The sequence below is a fragment of the Mytilus galloprovincialis genome, chromosome 7 (assembly GCF_965363235.1).
Source record: "Mytilus galloprovincialis chromosome 7, xbMytGall1.hap1.1, whole genome shotgun sequence".
In the NCBI taxonomy this organism is placed as follows: Eukaryota; Metazoa; Mollusca; class Bivalvia; order Mytilida; family Mytilidae; genus Mytilus; species Mytilus galloprovincialis.
In genome coordinates, this window is record NC_134844.1 from 33,562,869 (window position 1) to 33,581,714 (window position 18,846).

At 34.1% G+C, this 18,846-nt stretch overlaps 2 protein-coding genes across 2 annotated transcripts; one reads left to right on the forward strand and one right to left on the reverse strand.

The window, feature by feature from the left end:
* The first annotated feature begins 3,372 nt into the window (after positions 1-3,372).
* Positions 3,373-6,072, forward strand: LOC143082824 (uncharacterized). The gene has a single exon (XM_076258695.1). The coding sequence runs from the start codon at positions 3,479-3,481 to the stop codon at positions 5,648-5,650; it is 2,172 nt and encodes a 723-aa protein (XP_076114810.1). The 5' UTR covers positions 3,373-3,478; the 3' UTR covers positions 5,651-6,072.
* Positions 6,073-7,242: 1,170 nt separating this feature from the next.
* LOC143081642 (uncharacterized) lies at positions 7,243-18,790 on the reverse strand. The gene is made up of 4 exons (XM_076257410.1): positions 18,325-18,790; positions 16,104-16,751; positions 8,742-8,904; positions 7,243-7,623 (listed from the first exon to the last, which is right to left on the reverse strand). Exons 1-4 carry the CDS (start codon positions 18,458-18,460, stop codon positions 7,332-7,334), a joined length of 1,239 nt encoding a protein of 412 aa, XP_076113525.1. The 5' UTR covers positions 18,461-18,790; the 3' UTR covers positions 7,243-7,331.
* Positions 18,791-18,846: the final 56 nt, after the last annotated feature.

The following is an 18,846-nucleotide window of genomic DNA, read 5'->3' on the forward strand; positions in this document are numbered from 1 at the left end:
TATATCTTCATTCATTAATTTATGAATGTCATTTAGACTAAACGACGCCATGTTTGTTTTGTGCTTCTGCTGTCTAAACCACCTATTTAAAAAGAAGAGGTGGAAGAGAGCCAGAAGATCTTCCCAATGCAAAAAAATAGAAATGGACCTCTTCTGGCTCACTACCGAAGAACAAAAAAACACGCCCCTGTGTACTAACTACTTATTTGTAAATCTCTATTCAGAGAAAACAGAGATGTGTTTTAAGGAACATTTAGGTTTTTTAAAATTATAGAAGGAACAATGATATGTCGTTCTACTTAGAATCATTATCTTAACAGCGTAGACAAGACCATTTCTTGGCGCTCTCAGGTTATCAATTGACTGGGTCAGATTAGGTGAACGATCATCAGTCAGTTTTCAGCATTATCTCAGTTAGCTAGTCTAAACAGTTGAAAATGGTTATATTTTACAGTTTGCACAAAAGTGTCTGTCTGAATAATATTACTCTAAGAAGGTTTGGAAATCCGAGCTAGATTTGTCACGTTTATAATATATGATATTTCCCTTATATTTATATAGCTTTAGGTAGCTTTGAGCCATTTGATTACGTTTGTTTCTTATCAGTTAATGCATTGGGTTTATTTACTTCAAGGTCTTTTTGGTGATTACTATCTGTTTTCCTCAATAATAAATGGCCTTGATGACGGTCGAAAACCAAGTGACATTAACATTGATGATAGGGAGAAACTATATTTTACATCTTTTTATTTCCATCGGCATTTCTCTCATCTTTATACATCGCAAAAGATTCAAAGTTATCTATAGCATGCCTTTCTGTTTTGATATGTTTTTAAAGTTTATGTTCAACTTATCTGTGCTAGTGCTCGTTTACTTAACATACACATTACAAATGAACCAAATCTAAAAAAAAAAAACAACAACATACATATAAGATTCAAAAAGGCTAGAGGTTCTTGATTTGGGACAGACATAAATGCGGCGGGGTTAAACAATATTGTTTTATTATCTTACATTGTCTATTATCTTGAAAACTGCTGTTTGAAGACATAAGCTATTAATAATGCCATTTAGAAAATGGTTTGGAAAATCTACAAGAACGCCTTAAAAGACAAAATTTTACAGATGACTTATAATATTCAAAATCAAAATCTGTTCTAGTATTGCCTTGCAAGTTTATATTACATCAATTAAAATTTAAAAACTACTCCCTATAGAAATAGTAATGATTTGATTACACTGTTTTTGCAGATTAACTTAACCGGTAAGTGCAATATTTCATTATGAAGGAACTTTTGTCATATCTTGTGGGCGTAATTGTCCATAAACACTTTCCTTCTTGAAAAGAGAGCCCATAGTTCATTGAATATGATGCTCAGCAAAATTTCTTAGCAGTGAACATTCTAATATTAATCTTGTTTTGTGGACTCTAAATCGTTTCCTTTTTATAACTACTGACTCTCTTAAAAATACTCAGAGTAAAGACTGTCTTAATTAATAGATTAAACGTTCTGCCTGACGACATTGCTTTGAAACAAAAATTGTTTACTCGCGGAAATGATAATTGTAACATAGGAACACTACGAAGATAGAGTTTAAAGATGTGTATCACTTATTATATTTGATATTTCTTTGTGATCTTCTGTTGTTTAGATAGAAGTGTTTCAACTACGCATATATACGTATTGAGTAATGCCTATTGATTGACAACACAACACTCTGGACTATAAGGGCTTTTAGAAAGATTCGATATTTCATATAAAATATAGAGTTTGATGGTGTTTTTTACTTGTCGAATGCAAACAAAAGAAAATCGTTTCTTATTTGACCATCGAGAAATTTTGCTAGTTTTTCCAATGAATGGCTATTAACTTTGAAAACTAAAGAAAATAACATAAAAGGTTTCGATATTTGAATGTATGGGGGAAAATGATGGTATATTAGTAGTCGAAAATTAGTGAATAGGAAAAATATAAGTCATAAAACTTCGACAGTTTAAGTTTAAAGTCCTCTAAAGTAGTTACTGTTTCCATTTATGTAGATGACATAGTCGAATAACGGCCATTTCAATACATTCTGTTATATTCAGTTAAGTTTGTCTTGCAAAATCTTGCCAAAAAGTTCTCCAATACAGGAGTTCAACAAAATGTATTAAAGCAGAATGAGAACATTAGCCATCGTGCAGTTATGTGCTTAATATGTCTTTAATGGTAAACCCATACAACCACAATGATTTATTTCTGTTTTGAAACAAGGAGTCAAATATAACTTTTACAGATTGCAGCTATATGTTGTGTCATTTACCTAAATTATAACCCATGGCCTCTTTTGGTTGTTTTTTTTTTTTTTTTTTTTTTTTTTTTTTTTAACTTTTCTCTTAATTCTAAACAAACAGCTACATTCTTCAAATTAAGGCAAAAACATTATAATAAAAACAAATAACAAGCAAATAATAGAAATAACAAGAATGTGTCCACAGTACACGGATGCCCCACTCGCACTATCATTTTCTATGTTTAGTGGACCGTGAAATTAGAATAAATTCTCTAATTTGGCATTAAAATTAGAATGATCTTATCAAAGGGAACATGTATACTAAGTTTCAAGTTGATTGGACTTCTACTTTATCAAAAACTACCTTGACCAAAAACTTTAACCTGAAATTTGCACTATCATTTTCTATGTTCAGTGAACCGTAAAATTGGGGTCAAAACTCTAATTTGGCATTTAAATTAGAAAGATCATATCATAGGGCACATGTATACTAAGTTTCAAGTTGATTGGACTTCAACTTCATCAAAAACTACCTTGACCAAAAACTTTAACCTGAAGCGGGACAGACGGACGAACGAACAGACAGACGGACGGACGAACGGACGGACGGACGGACGAACGGACGTACAGACCAGAAAACATAATGCCCCTCTACTATCGTAGGTGGGGCATAAAAAAAAATCCTATGAAATCATCGTGCAAATTCATCCAAAGAACCTACGATATCAAAGGTATTCGTTACATACATCTATCAGCTTGAACTTTTTCACAATGTACGTATACATATAGATGTGTGGTATGCTTGCAAATGAGTCCCGGCAGCGCAAGCACTTATTGATGTGCTGTGTGGCCTTCGACAATGAGCCTTTTGTTGAGACGATATACTAATAAACCATCCATGCAATATATTTCGATCTCCTCCGATTAATCCTCGAAAGGACTTTGACCGACTCGGTTATTCGAGTATATACGAACAAAATATTCCTATTGAAAAGTTAAATCTATATTTCGGATCACAGAACACAGTAGTACACAAACAAATAGCCGTTATAATACGGTATATATACATAGTTTAATGGTTTTGTTCACCGATTGATGTAATTTCTCGCTGTATGTACCGTATTTAAATAGCCAAATGTACAATGGTTTAAAAAGTAGGACCTTTATTTGTAAAACTTAAAACAAATAATGTTTAAATATAGAAATGGCCATTACTGAAAAACACTTATTATGGCTGATTTTAGGCTTTCTTGTGATACAATGGCTGTGTGTCATCTTGCCAACTATGTTTTTAACAAGGATGCCAAATGAAATTGTAGAAAATCAGAATTTGGTTGTCTTAATTGACAAGGAAAACATCAACAAAGAACGAGAAGTGGACGATAAGGACACCATTATAGCCATAGTTGACGAATATTTACAAAACAACGAAAAAAGGAATGCCCGGAAAACGGAAGTGTTGAATACTTTAGGAATCACCGATTGTATAGGCTGTAAGAAGTTTGATTTCAAAACACTGTTGAATACGGGAAGATGTCTGTACATGCCAGACAACAAGCTTCAGATATTAATTATGATTATGAGTACACCCACAAATGTGATACAGCGTAAGACTATCCGGAATACATACCTGACTGATCTTAGAAAGAAACCTTTAAAACATGTGTTTGTGCTTGGTAAAACGGAGGATCCAAGGATGGAAGAATATATTAAGCAAGAAAGTGATTTTTATAATGACATTGTGAAATTCGATTTCTTCGACAGTTACGAGAACTTAACAATAAAATCGGTAATGGCATTCAAATGGGCAGTATGGAATTGTGAGCATGCGCGTTTTGTTCTGAAAGTTGACGATGACGTTTGGATAAATACAGGTGCTTTATTACGCGCATCTGAATCATCTCCCTTCATCAATTATATAGGAGGGTTTTGTTACAACGATGCTGAACCGGTGAGAGAAACACAACACAAACATTTTGTATCAGAGCAAGAATACCAAGGCGAAAAATTCCCGCCATATTGTAACGGTCCATCTTATATAATGACCATGCAAACTACAGAAGACGTTAGTATTGTGGCTGATTATCTACCTTTTTTACATATAGAAGACGTTTTTATAGGTTTATGTATACAGACATTGAATTATACCGTTACACATAACCCAAAGTTCCATAAAAATGATGGATACAGACATGAATGTTACTACAAATCGGATGACGTGTTTACTTACCATCAAATACCGCCGCCTTTCTTTGATATCATACAGAGAAACAAGTGCAACGGGAGGCAAAACTTTACTGAAATATCTCTTGTAGACCTATCACAACAGTACCAGTTGATAAACATAAATTTTCCAGACTTTTCTAAAAGGCCAAAATGTGAAAAATGTTTCAACTTCCAACATGTCGTAACCATAAGTAACAATGTTTGTGACCTTGGAAAATTTCACCTATTTGTACTTATATTTTCTTCACCTTCAAACATTAATAGAAGAATAACTATAAGGAATACATATCTCAAACCCTTCAGACGTCAGAATCCCCATCTGCGTTTTTTGTTTGTTATTGGGAACAGCAACGATATTCGAGAAAATACAATGATGAAGGATGAAAATAAACACTTTCGTGATATTTTAAAATTCAATTTTACAGATGCATACCTGAATTTGACTTTAAAAACTTTAAATGGCTTTAACTGGATATCTCAAAATTGCAGAAACGCAAGATATGTTCTTAAAATAGATGACGATGTCTGGCTTAATGCACCGGAGTTGTTGAAATCACTACAAACTAATGTTCCCTTTCAGCATGTCGGAGGAGAATGTCATTTCAACGGGCAACCTATACGACACCCAGCAAGTAAATATTATATATCACCCAAAACTTATCCATATTCTAATTTCCCAGCTTTCTGTGCAGGACCTTCTTACATATTGCGACGAGATGTCATCAACGATATTGTGCGGATAGCGCGAGATGTGCCTTTTTTCCAGCTAGAAGATGTTTATATTGGGATGTGTCTGTATCATCTTGGATATAAAGTGACATACCTTCCTACTTTTAACACGTATACAAAATTTCAGTTTGATTGTTGGTTTAAATCGGATAAAGTTCAAACATTTCATTCGGTATCATCAGATTTTATGTCACAAATTTGGAGAACAGATTGTTCAAAATATTCTCACGAATTGTGGAAACAAGGAATTCAGGGTAAAAAAATGGGTACATACAAAAAGATTCGTCAACTTGACACTGGATTCAGAAAAGATGTCAAACACGAAAAGATTAACTCAATAGAAAGTGTCAGAAAATATATACAAAATGAACTGGTTCCTAAAATAAGAAATGATGACTATCAAAAGAAAAATAGTACATAGCCAAATGAGATACTAGATCTTTTATAACATGAACCCTAACGGCTCAGTGTCGGTAGGTAGCAGATAACCGAACGAGAGGTCAAATTAACATGTTGAAGTAACATCGATGAACGCTTATTTGACAGCTTTGCGTTATACATATCGAAAAGGGTATATCAAACTCAGTGTATGGAAAGGGTATAGAAAACTGTTTTATATATAAAAAAAAAAAGTATTGAACACTGTATATGGGAAAGGGTATAGAAAACACGCTTAACGATTTGATTTGACCCTAAGCTCTTCAAGTAAAACAATCTATTTCAGAAAATGGCTGTCTGTTTTCATTGATTATATTATATATATGACTTGTATTTTGTTCACAGCTCTTCATGTTGCTGCTTGTGTGCCGAAAACAAAAAGTTGTGATACATTTGTTAAATTCTTATGTGGTTTTAACTTTTTGTATTCCCAGGAATAAATTACCTTATCCGTATTTGGCACAACCTTTTGGAATTTTGGGTCTTCAATGTTCTTCAACTTTGTACTTGTTAGTTTGGCTTTATAACTATTTTGATATGAGCGTCACTGATGAGTCTTATGTAGATGAAACGCACGTCTGGCATATTAAATTATAATCCTGGTACCTTTGATAACTATTACCAATTTACAGCGATATTTTTTTTTTTTTTTACAAAGTTAAATGTTGGATAAACACGTTTCTGAACGGAACAAACCTAACATCCAAAATCCTATAGTTACTAGTATTATCTTTCTCAAGTTCTAATTGATGTACATATGTATTTATCACTTTTATGATTATGAATAAAATAAGCATTGGGTAAATGTCAATGAGGCAGCAACCCAACGTAACAAAATAATCAAAATACAATCAAATGCAATCTGTAACAAAAAACAAGCATATACAATGTGTAAAATCAACATTTTGCAGATTCAAAAACATTCGTGAATAATTAAATGTACTAGATATAGGAAGATGTGGTACAGGTATGAGTGCCAATGAGACAACTCTCCATCCATATAACAATTTATAAAAGTAAAGTATCATAGGTCAAGGTACGGCCTTCATCACGAACAACAAGCCATAAAGGGCCCCATAAAATACTAGTGTAAAACCATTCAAACGGGAAAACCAACGGTCTTATCTATATAAAAAAAAAACGAGAAACGAGAAACACGTATAAATTACATAAACAAACGACAACTACTGTACATCATATTGTCTATTTAATGGAATTGTATGCGACTATCATACAGATGAGCGGTTTAGCTAACTATAAAACCAGGTTTAATCCACCATTTTCTACATAAGGAAATGCCTGTACTAAATAATTTAGCAGTTGTTTTCCATTTGTTTGACGTGTTTCAGCTTTTGATTTTAGACTTACCATTTAAAATTTTCCTTATGCTTCTTTTTTTGTTTGTTATTTTACTTTTTAAACAGAAACCAGCAGAGATCTGTCATCATACTGAAAGATTTCTTATCATACTGACTTCTCCAAATAACCAAAAATATTAAGATATCTTACACAAGACAACTACTGGCGATTTTCCCGACTTTTGACAGACACGTGATCAAATGATAAATCAAAACACTCATACATTTTCGTTTAATGTGTTGCTACAAGACTTTAGCTCATGGAGATTTATGTCAATGTACATTCTTTATAGCAATTTTAATTGTTTATTCAGTGTTGTTAAAATAAGAACTGTCTGGATAATAAACAAGATCCGTTCGCCCTGATTCCTCCAATGTGCACATAATTTCAATGCGTCGAATGACATCAATCAGAATAGACAAATCAATACGAAATATACCCGTAAATGGAGAATCTAAGTCCGCTACAATGTAACACAGCATGCCAATAGAAAACAATGTCAGAGTACACAGCATGAGCTCCATCTTGTAGGAGAAAGCTTGTATCATTATGACACCATATAGTGAGAACAATCCTAGAGTTACAAGAAAAGTCCATCTGAAAAAATAACAACTCTTATTAATAGATTTTATAAACAACATCGGAATTCTAAACATTATAGAGTTATTGATGGCTTTTAAGAGAATATATATGCAGTATATTTAATGTTCACAATGATGCATTCTGCTATATAGATTTTTTTTAAAAATAACATCGCAATTCTAACCATATATAGGTTACAAGTATTATAAAAAAGAAGATGTGATATGAATGCCAATGAGACAACTATCCACAAAAGACCAAAATGACACAGACATTAACAACTATAGGTCACCGTACGGCCTTCAACAATGAGAAAAGCCTATACCGCATAGTCAGCTATAATAGGCCCCTATAAGACAATGTAAAACAATTCAAACGAGAAAACTAACGGCCTTATTTATGTAAAAAAAATGAACGAAAAACAAATATGTAACACTGAATTACAGGCTCCTGACTTGGGACAGGCACATACATAAATAATGTGGCGGGGTTAAATTGGTTTGGGAAAATATCCCTTTTAAAAATGTATAAATATATATCATCGGATTCGCAATAAATTTATAGAAAATAAATGAACAGAAACAAAAAATACCTAAGAGAATCGCCATTTGCTGCAAAGGCAAAACATTGATTTTTTTTCCATTGTATCTAGCTAATTCAAGCAACATATGTTAGTTATCAAGGAATTTTAAAAAGAAAATATAGAAATCTTTTTGAGCGCAAAAATAACATCACAAAAAAATTGGGTTATTTTTCCTGCCTAAGATTTTTCTATTTTATAATAATTTAATTTTGGATGTAACACGTCTTCTGATTGGCTGACGTTATTTTGTTATGAGCCCATAGACATAATTTAATCATGTGACCGTGACGTCATCAACGTTTTTTCAAGGTTTTCTACGGTTTAAAATAGAATTTAGAATTAAATTATAAGAAATGACTGTAATATTTTTTCTGTCTATTCGAAATAACATAAAAAATGTGGTGCACACTGTTAAATAACCCGCTATACGCGCGTTATTCAGTGTGCACCACATTTTTATGTTATTTCTTCATAGACAGAAAAAATATTACAGTCATTCCTTAAATAATTCAGAATCGATCTGTCATTACGTCATATGAGAATTACTTACAATATCCAATTAATTCTGGAGTGTAATATACCGATCTGATCAGAACATACACTATTGAGAATAGAGGTATAATCGATGATGTATCGAACCATAATACTATCGACATAATGTTCGGTTGTTCTATTGGTCTCTCTCAGTAGATCTAACAAATTCCATATATCTACTGTAAATAATAAAACATACAACATTTGTATAATTCAAAAACGAAATTAGATCAATTTTATATTTCTAATGACATTTATGATGAAAAGAGCAAGTTGTTATAATTAGTATTTGCTCTATAAGAGTTAGATTGATTGTTGCTTGCACAAACGTCCAGTGGCAATTTTTTCCTGCATAATCAGGACGAGAAACTTTAAACTATTTATGCAACATGTAGGTTTTGTAAGGTGATACAACAGGTATGCAATTTGGACTGCCACTTGAAAGATAGGAAAAGACTTTGTGCATTTAAAAGGCCACCTGTGGATCTCCTCAAAAAGTTTTTACTGTGGTTCTTTCATGCACAGAGAACATGGCACTCTCTATACAAGAGGCATCGGGCTAAACACTCCTTCTCTGATCGGACGTGACTGCGAATTTATATATCCTGCGCAGTAAAACTGACGAACGGCTCACTCTCGCAACGGTTGAAATGTCCGGTCGGAGAAAAAAAAAGATTGCCATATTTCTCATTTTTTTTTCTTTTTAATTAAAGGCAATAACTCTGACCAAAGGTCCATTTCACTGTGTGGGATTGATGAATAAGCAGCCGCGCGTCTAAACTGGTTGAGGACGTTAACTTTTGGCCGTTACATGCGCAGCCACATCTGACACTAGTTAGTTTATACCACTTCGGTTTTATCATGTATATCTATTATATAATCATTTTATAAGATTTACTGTTTGCAAAATTATGTATTATTCTAAATAATTAGGATGTTCTTATCCCAGGCAGAAAACCCTAGCCGTATTGGTCACGACGTTTTGGAACTTTTGGTCCATGGTGCTCTTCAACTTTGTACTTGTTTTGGCTTTCGAGCTTTTTTCATCTGAACGTCACTGGTTGGTCTTGAGTGGACGAAACGCACGTCTGGCGTATTAAATTTTAAACCCGTTACCTTTTGTTAGCTATTGTTCGTGTGTTTCTCTGTCCTGTATGTTCTCCCATTTATTTTTATTGTAGTCCTGTCATGTAATGTTGTCCTTTTAATGTTATATTTTACATTGCAATAAAAGCGGGAAGTTTGGCATGCCACTAACCAGGTTCAACCCACCATTTTTTCTTAAAATGTCCTGTACCAAGTTAGGAAAATGGCCATTGTTATACTATAGTTTGTTTCTGTGTGTTTTACATTTTAATGTTGCGTTTCTGTTGTGACGTAGTTCTCCTCTTATATTTGATGCGTTTCCCTCAGTTTTAGTTTGTAACCCGGATTCGTTTTTTTCTCAATCGATTTATGAATTTCGAACAGCGGTATACTACTGTTGCCTTTATTTTTGCTAAGGACTTTTTATTGTGGTCATTAAGCTCGTCAAAGGTCCATTTAACTGTGCGGGATGGATAAATACGGAGTCGCTTCATGTCGAAGAGGTAAATTTATGGTAGTATCATGCTGCCAAACTCTCTTGACTCACAAAGACTGTGCAGTTTTTCAATATGTCTGTTTGGTTATGTGTGATGTCAAAATACACAGTACTTAGCAACCAATTGGAAATAAATGAATGGAATATTTCAACACAAAATTATACCTGGTTCTTCTTTTTTTTTATATCGTCCCGAACATGCATGAAATATTTGCCATTGGACGTTCAGCAACTAACAACCAATCAAGCACTCTTTTTTTATATATTATTATTAAAACAGCGAATTTATTTCATATTATTTTTAACTCAACCGATACTTATTACTTCTTAGAAGAAAGTGTCTTTATATAGCGTCTACACTTTGTAAGTTTTGACTTTCAAGCGAGTTTTTTTTCAAATATAATGTGCACTTGAATTGTTGTTATGAATACTATCCCGCCCTGAAAGTTACTTAGTTTATCAATATTGAATTTTCTATTAGTGGAATTAGAAACTTTTTCAGACCGTAGTGGGATAATTTAATACAAGACATTGCTTTTTGTTGGCGAATCTGCAGTAAAATGGCCTATAGTTTGTTTGAGTTGGTTTTTTACAGTTAAATAGATAAAAAGGAATTCAATGTTCTCTAAAATTTGAATTATTCTTGACATCTCTTGTATTTATCTGCATGTGACGGTTCTCTTTTTGTTGACATTAATTCGGTCGGAAATATTCTTAGATCGTGGCAATATTTGCTGTAAATGTATTTTGACTCTTCACTTTGCAGAGGTGGTATGCAAATTATTGGAAGAAGAAGAGAAGAAGACTGGTTCTTGGAGACCTTCCGGTATTAATAACTCTAAAGCCTTTTAACTATACTCTTAAAAGATATGTGCAGGAATTTTTTAATCATTCGAAAGTCAATGCAAAGAAATGCACGAATCTTTTGTTGTAAAAATATTAAAAAAAATCGTAAGTGTTAATAAGACTTATGCGAAAGTCTGTTTAACAATTCTATGTCGTATTTTAATAAGAACAGTAGTATGCTGTGAAAATTCAAAGCCAGGCTATTTATACATGTGTTAACTTAAAAATTTGGAAGGGGCGTTGTATATGCTAATTGTAGAAAATGGATTGTATATATTTTTGCATACATATATGAGATTGATTTTTTTTTTAATTCACTGGATCACATGCACTCATTCTCAGAATTTGTTTCCCCTATAAACCTTTATATAACACGGCATATAACGGGATTTCGTCACCGCCTGATGATTTTTCTAAATCGCGAGTTAAGTACCTTGTGTTATATAAAGGTATAAAGGGAAACAAAATTCTGAGACGAGTGCCTGTGCACTGGACGTTAATACCGCAGTCCCACTAGGCCACGATCGCACTACGATCTGTGAAAAAAATGCAAATTTTGATGATCGTAGTACGATCGTGTAGATCGCAGTGAGGTCGTATCACGGTCGTGGTGAGGTCTTCAAGATCGTGATGAGTGTGGCCGACTTTTAACATGTTCAAAACAATCGTGGTGCTGTCGTGGCGAAATCGGGTCGTAGTAGAAGCGTAGTGAGAGCTCAATAAGGTCGTAGTAAGATCGCAAAGGTCGCTGTGCCATCGTAGCGAGAGCGTAGCGAAAGCGTGATTCTATTCGGAGAGACTGCGCTACGACCTCACAGCGACGTTATAACGACTTCACTACGACCATGACGTTCTCACCACGACCCAACTACGCTTCCCCTACGACTATACCACATTTACACCACGCTGTTCACGACTACAGTACGATTCTAGCACGCCGTTGCCGTCCTCATTATGCTCTTTTTACGACCTGACTACGTTCATACTACGACCATCATTCTCATTGTCATTTTCACATAAAATATATTAAATCTCTCCAACTTTTGTTTGTATGTAATTAGGACTTCTTGTCCATTTTCTCTAACGGCACACCCATGCCTCTAGCTTATCTATAGACAGTCGGTTTTACCTTTGGAAAGGCTTTTGCTCTAGTAATTTTTGGGGCCCCTTATAGCTTGCTGTTCGGTGTGAGCCAAAGCACCGTGTTGAAGGCCGTACCTTGGCCTATAATGGTTTACTTTTATGAATGGTTATACTTGGATGGAGAGTTGTCTCATTGGCACTTATACCACATATTTCTATATCTATTGACAAATCTGTGTCATCTCTACTATTATTCACTTATATATCGTCATTTGATCTTTATGGACCAGCAATAGGTTGTAATTTAGGTTGGATTGGTCGGTCCGAAATCTCTGCTTCATCATAATTCGTTACTAAAAGAGCTCCCTCTGCCTCTACGTCAACCCCTACCACCACGCCCAGTTGTTCTAGTAGATTTTAGTAGCATGACTATTGTTTCCAAGAAATCTACGTATTAATCAGAAATATTCTGTTAATTAAGAGATCATGAGAAAATTATTCGATTGCAAACTGGCAGCTATGATGATATCTTACCGAAGTTATTGACTGTTTAATTATGTTGGTCAATATCTAAAAAGGATTCTTTTATTAAGAAAAGAGACATTATAGTATGCTTAGTTTTGTTTGACAATAAATTGATATGATACTGATCACATTAAACAAGACAAGGTATTTCACATAGAAATTTGTTTAATTGTTCCCGTTTGTTTAGTATTAAGTTACACAAAGTCTTCAATATGAAAGTCCCAACTATGTACTGGCTTCCGAAGCTGCACAAAAAACCTTACAAATATAGATTTATTTCATCTTCCAGCCATTGTTCAACTACTAAATTGTCTGTTTTACTTACTAGTACACTTGGTACAATAAAAAACCTGATAATAAATTGTTCAAATAAGGCCTTTGAAAATAGTGGAATTAATTACTTTTGGAGTGTCAAAAACTCGTTGGAAGTACTTGATAAATTGCATGCATATATTGGTGATTTTGAATCTGTTCAAAGTTTTGATTTTTCTACCCTATATACCACTTTGCCTCATATTCTTATTAAGAAAAAATTCACATCCCTAATTAACTGGGCATTTAAAAAGTCGGAATGCGAGTACATATGTTCAAACTCTTTTAGATCATTTTTTAGTAGCAATAAACAAAAGAACTATGTCAATTGGACATGCTTTGATACTATTTATGCACTTGAATTTTTACTTGATAACATTTTTGTTCGCTTTGGAGATTCCGTATATCGTCAAGTTATTGGAATTCCAATGGGGACTAACTGTGCACCACTTATTGCGGACCTGTTTTTGTATTGTTATGAGTTACAATTTATGACTAAAATTAGCAAAGACCCATCAAAACAACATTTGATACAAAAATTTAACAATACTTTTAGATATTTGGATGATATATTGGCTCTAAATAATGACGACTTCAGTATGTATACTAAAGAAATTTACCCTGTAGAACTTACTTTAAATAAAGCTAATGATAACAATGACCACTGCCCTTTCCTCGATCTTGATATCTATATCATAAACGGGAAGCTTAATACAAAAATTTATGATAAAAGAGATGATTTTTCATTTCCTATTGTTAATTATCCATTTTTAGATGGTGACGTTCCCTTGTCACCATCTTATGGTGTTTATATATCTCAACTTGTACGATTCGCTCGTGTATGTAACAATGTATTAGATTTTAGCGAGAGAAATTTATGTATTACTGAAAAATTATTACACCAGGGTTTTCGATATCACAAACTGGTCAAAACATTTACTAAATTTTATCACCGGTATAAGGAAATAATTCGTAAATATAACTCAACATGCAGACATCTTATACGTTCAGGTATTTCACATCCAAAATTTTATGGAAATATTCTTTATAAAGCACAAAAATGTCAGTATTCTCCTCAGAAACTAACAAAACCTTTAAATAGACTTATTAAAAGGGGGTATAGTTACGATACTGTTGTCAGGTCATTAAAGATTGCATATTTTGGCTTTAACATTGATTCACTGATAGGGTCTTTGCATCGGAACTAAACACATTTATTTCTAAAAAAAACAGTTGTTGGCATGACACGGGTTATGTTCTTCTCATATATTTTATGATAGTATGATACTAAACCCCTAACGGGAGGGATTGTACCTGATATTCATATGATGAAGATATAATCTTTCAATCAGTTTAATTGAGGTCTGGAGCTGGCATGTCAGTTAACTGCTAGTAGTCTGTTGTTATTTATGTATTATTGTCATTTTATTTATTTTCTTTTGTTACATCTTTTGACATCAGACTCGGACTTCTCTTGAACTGAATTTTAATGTGCGTATTGTTATTGTTTTACTTTTCTACATTGGCTAGAGGTATAGGGGGAGGGTTGAGATCTCATAAACATGTTTAACCCCGCCGCAATTTTGCGCCTGTCCCAAGTCAGGAGCCTCCGGCCTTTGTTAGTCTTGTATGATTTTAAATTTTAGTTTCTTGTGTATAATTCGGAGTTTAGTATGACGTCCATTATCACTGTACTATTATGCATATTTTAGGGGCCAGCTGAAGGACACCTACGGGTGCGGGAATTCTCGCTACATTGAAGACCCATTGGTTGCCTTCGGCTGTTGTTTGCTCTATGGTCGGGTGGTTGTCGCTTTGACATATTCACCATTTCCTTTCTCAATTTTAATAATTATGATAAAGGGCAATGTAATTAATCAATGATATAGATTCGGAAAATAAATGAACAAGAAGGATAGTCAAGATTTTATTTATAACACTAAAATACGAGACACTTTGGATAGGGCTGGAGATATTGCTATGGAAAAGATTAGAAACAATCGTTGAAAGGTTGAACAAGAAGTTATCCACCAAATTGTGTTTGAAAAACGGGTAATTTTCATATTTTTCAAAGATGTTTGCATAATCACAGCTTAATTTGTAACATGTATGTAAATGAGGGTTCCAAGCAAGGAGAAATGGAGGTTCCAAATATATGTCCCCATTAAAATGCAATGATCGTCTAAATTCCCGGACCCCACACCCTTTTCTCCGCCCCGGGGTCCGCCAAAGTGAGATGAGTGTTATTAAAATTGTAAAAACAGAACAGGTTCATGTGGCTGGGTTTCTTTAACTTGTTTGTCATATTTCTGAACAACGATGTCACTGTATTTTAAAGGCTTAAAGTGTGCTATAACTTGCATTGACTTTTGTACCTGAGCTGAATAAATATTTATTTTGCACTTAAAAAGTATCATAAATATGCCTTTAATTCGTTGTTGAAGGCCGTACGGTAGCCAATAGTTGTTAATTTCTGTCTCATTTGATATCTTATGGAGAGTTGTCTCATTGACTAGCATACCATATCTTCTTATTTCTACATAAGAGATAAAGAATGAAACTGTTTCCTCGAATAATAAATTTGAGAATGAAAATGGGGAATGTGTCAAAAAGACAACAACCCGACCATAGAGCAACAGTCAAAGGCCACCAATGGGTCTTCAATGCAGCGAGAAACTCCCGCGCCCGGAGACGTCCTTCAGCTGGCCCCTAATCAAATATGTATACTAGTTCAATGATAATGGACGTCATTCTAAACTCCGAGTTATACACAAGAAACTAAAATTAAAAATAGTACATGACTAAAAAGACCAGAGGCTCCCGACTTGGGACAGGCGAAAAAATGTGACGGGGTTAAACATGTTTTTTGATATCTCAACCCTCCCCCTATGACTCTAGCCAATGTAGAAAAACCAAACGAACAACAGTACGCACAGTAAAACTCAGTTTAAGAGAAGTCAGAGTCCGATATCAGAATAGGAAACAAAAGAAAATAAACTAAATGGCAATAATAATGCATTCTTTACTTACTTGATATGTCACAGTCTGGTTTACTGTTGAAGCTGGTTACTTTTCTGTTTTGAACCAATGTCATCATGTATATGGCTTCAGATTTTAGAGCTCGGTAAATGTTTGCACGTATCCCGCCTGTCCTGAAGTTCACCTTACAAGTCAGAGTTGCTATTTGATCCAAAAAACTTATTTCTGTGGTCATTTTGTTTAATACATCATTTTGCTTTGCAAGAGCTTGCTGAAAAGCAAAACCGAAAGACAAAGCATACACAAGTCCTGCTGGAGTTAGATAGCAAGAAACGCATTGGTTGATATTTGGCATCGACGGAAATTCTGTTAAAGACCAGAAAAATTCTGTTGTTGAATGGTACATCAGTATTATTAAAGGACCAATGATCATCGTGGTTAAGGCTGGTATACTTATTTGAATGAACTCTGTTGTCGAGTGTTTGAACGTTTTCATAGATTCCATGACCTCTTGGTCAAAGGTCGACAGGAATGCCTTTTTGGTATTTCTGTTCTTTTTGACCTGAATTATTCCTTGGTAGAACATAATATCTGGGCCATCGCTCATCCATTGAAGTTCGTCCTCGATTTGAATTTTTCTCCTTGCACGCAACTTACTTAGGCACTTGTAATGATCATGAAGTGTTTTTAAGATGATACCTATACAAAAGACATAGTTAAAATTTTAAGTTATTATCACTATCTTCAGTTATATGTAAGCTGTGTATTGATGTGTGTTTGTGTAATCTACATAGCGATATAGGGGTTGGTTAAGATCTGACAAATAATTGTTGATCTTCCGTATTTTTACGCCTGTCCCAAGTCAGTATAACCTCTTGTCTTTGTTAGTCTTGTGTGTTTTAATTTTGGTTCATGTATATGTTTTCTAGATTAGTATGACGTCCATTTTAATGAAATAGTACACATTTGTGTTAAGGGGCCACCTGAAGCGGTTAGCCCGCCTCCAGGTACTTGATTACTCTTCTTCCGAATACAGGAATAGACTCCTAGGTTAGAGTGTAACACTTCCCGGAACCTGTGTGCTATGCACATATGGACTACTCTCAGATCTGTACAGTGTATTTTTGTTCCTGAGATGTACAAGTACCCGACCACGTCCACTCTGGGTTTTTTTAATATATTTCTATTTCATCTAATTTTTAAAGTTCGTTCTTATTTTGTACTGTTTCACCACTGTTCTAACTTTCGGGGAGGTTGGGGGTACCGCTTACATGTTTTACTCCACCACAGTCTGTATGAATCTGCATGTCCCAAGTCAGGAGCCTGTAATTCAGTGGTCGTCGTTTGTTGCTGTGTTACATATTTATTTTTCGTTAATTTTGTAAATAACTTAGGCCGTTCATTTTCTCGTTTGAATTGTTTTATATTTGTGATTTCGGAACCTTTTATAGGTGACTCGGCTGTATGGGGCTTTGTTTCATTGTTGAAGGCCATGTGGTGACCATTAGTGGTTAATTTCTGTTTCAGTGCAGTGGTCCCTTGTAAAGAGTTGTCATTGGCAATCACACCACATCTTTTTTTTTTTTATTAATTAAAAGTTATCAAAGGTACCAGGATTATAATTTAGTACGCCAGACGCGCGTTTCGTCTACATAAGACTCATCAGTGACGCTCATATCAAAATATTTATAAAGCCAAACAAGTACAAAGTTGAAGAGCATTGAGGATCCAAAATTCCAAAAAGTTGTGCGAAATACGGCTAAGGTAATCTATGCCTGGAATAAGAAAACTCGAAAAAATTCAGAGTTTTGTTAACAGGAAATTTATAAAAATTACCACATTATTGATATTCATGTCAACACCGAAGTGTTGACTACTGGGCTGGTGATACCTTCGGGGACGAAACGTCCACCAGCAGTGGCATCGACCCAGTGGTGTAAAAAGTTATCAAAGGTACCAGGATTATAATTTAGTACGCCAGACACACGTTTCGTCTACATAAGACTCATCAGTGACGCTCATATCAAAAATTGATATAAAAAATAAAGAAAAATAATCTGTAGGATAACATATATACATCTTGTACATTCCTCGCTGTGTTGAAGACCCATTGGTTGTCTTCTATTTTCTGCTCTTTGTCGGGTTCTTGTCTCCTTGACATATTCCCCGTTTCCATTTTCAGTTTTCTGTATACATTTAGAAAGGTTTTTTTTATCAACATTTGTGCCACAGCGATAAATATTTTTTAAATCTCTTTAAAAGAAAAACTTACCAACTCCACAAGCTAATACGAGTAACATGGATGGTAACATGATTTCCAACGTAGTAGGTGCCGGGCGTGAAGATAGCGTTGCAACTTTGCTTTCGGCTGTAATCTGAGTGATGCTTGTTATTGTTGATGTAGACATGTTTGTTATATTACATAAAAACAGACCTTTCTATTAGATTTGGTAGCCGATTTTTTTTTTCTAAACTCCTTGACCCGGAATATAATACTATAAAACGTTCATGTAGTGGACTATATCCAAACGTTGATCAACTTCAGGAAATAGTAAAACTGATTATCACATCTTTAGTTTTTGAATATCCCTCTTTAACTTAAAGAAATCTATATTCCTGAATAATAATTAAGTTTAACAGATTCTTCATAGTTTTCTAATTGAAAATAACTATGCTATATCCGAATCAATACTCATACTGGTAATCTTTATGGTTTGTATTCATAAATGAGAGCCAGTAGTTCCTTTTGCGTTTTAAAAATAGTTGAAAATAATTATACACGAAAAAATGGTTT

Bases quoted from the DNA above. Each gene is read 5' to 3' on its own strand.
- LOC143082824 (XM_076258695.1), top strand. From the start codon at position 3,479: ATGGCCATTACTGAAAAACACTTATTATGGCTGATTTTAGGCTTTCTT.
- LOC143081642 (XM_076257410.1), bottom strand. From the start codon at position 18,460: ATGTCTACATCAACAATAACAAGCATCACTCAGATTACAGCCGAAAGC. The intron at 16,752-18,324 runs GTAAGTTTTTCT...TCTTTTGTATAG, and splicing joins CGTATTAGCTTGTGGAGTTG to GTATCATCTTAAAAACACTT. The intron at 8,905-16,103 runs GTAAGTAAAGAA...TATTATTTACAG, and splicing joins ACCAGACTGTGACATATCAA to TAGATATATGGAATTTGTTA.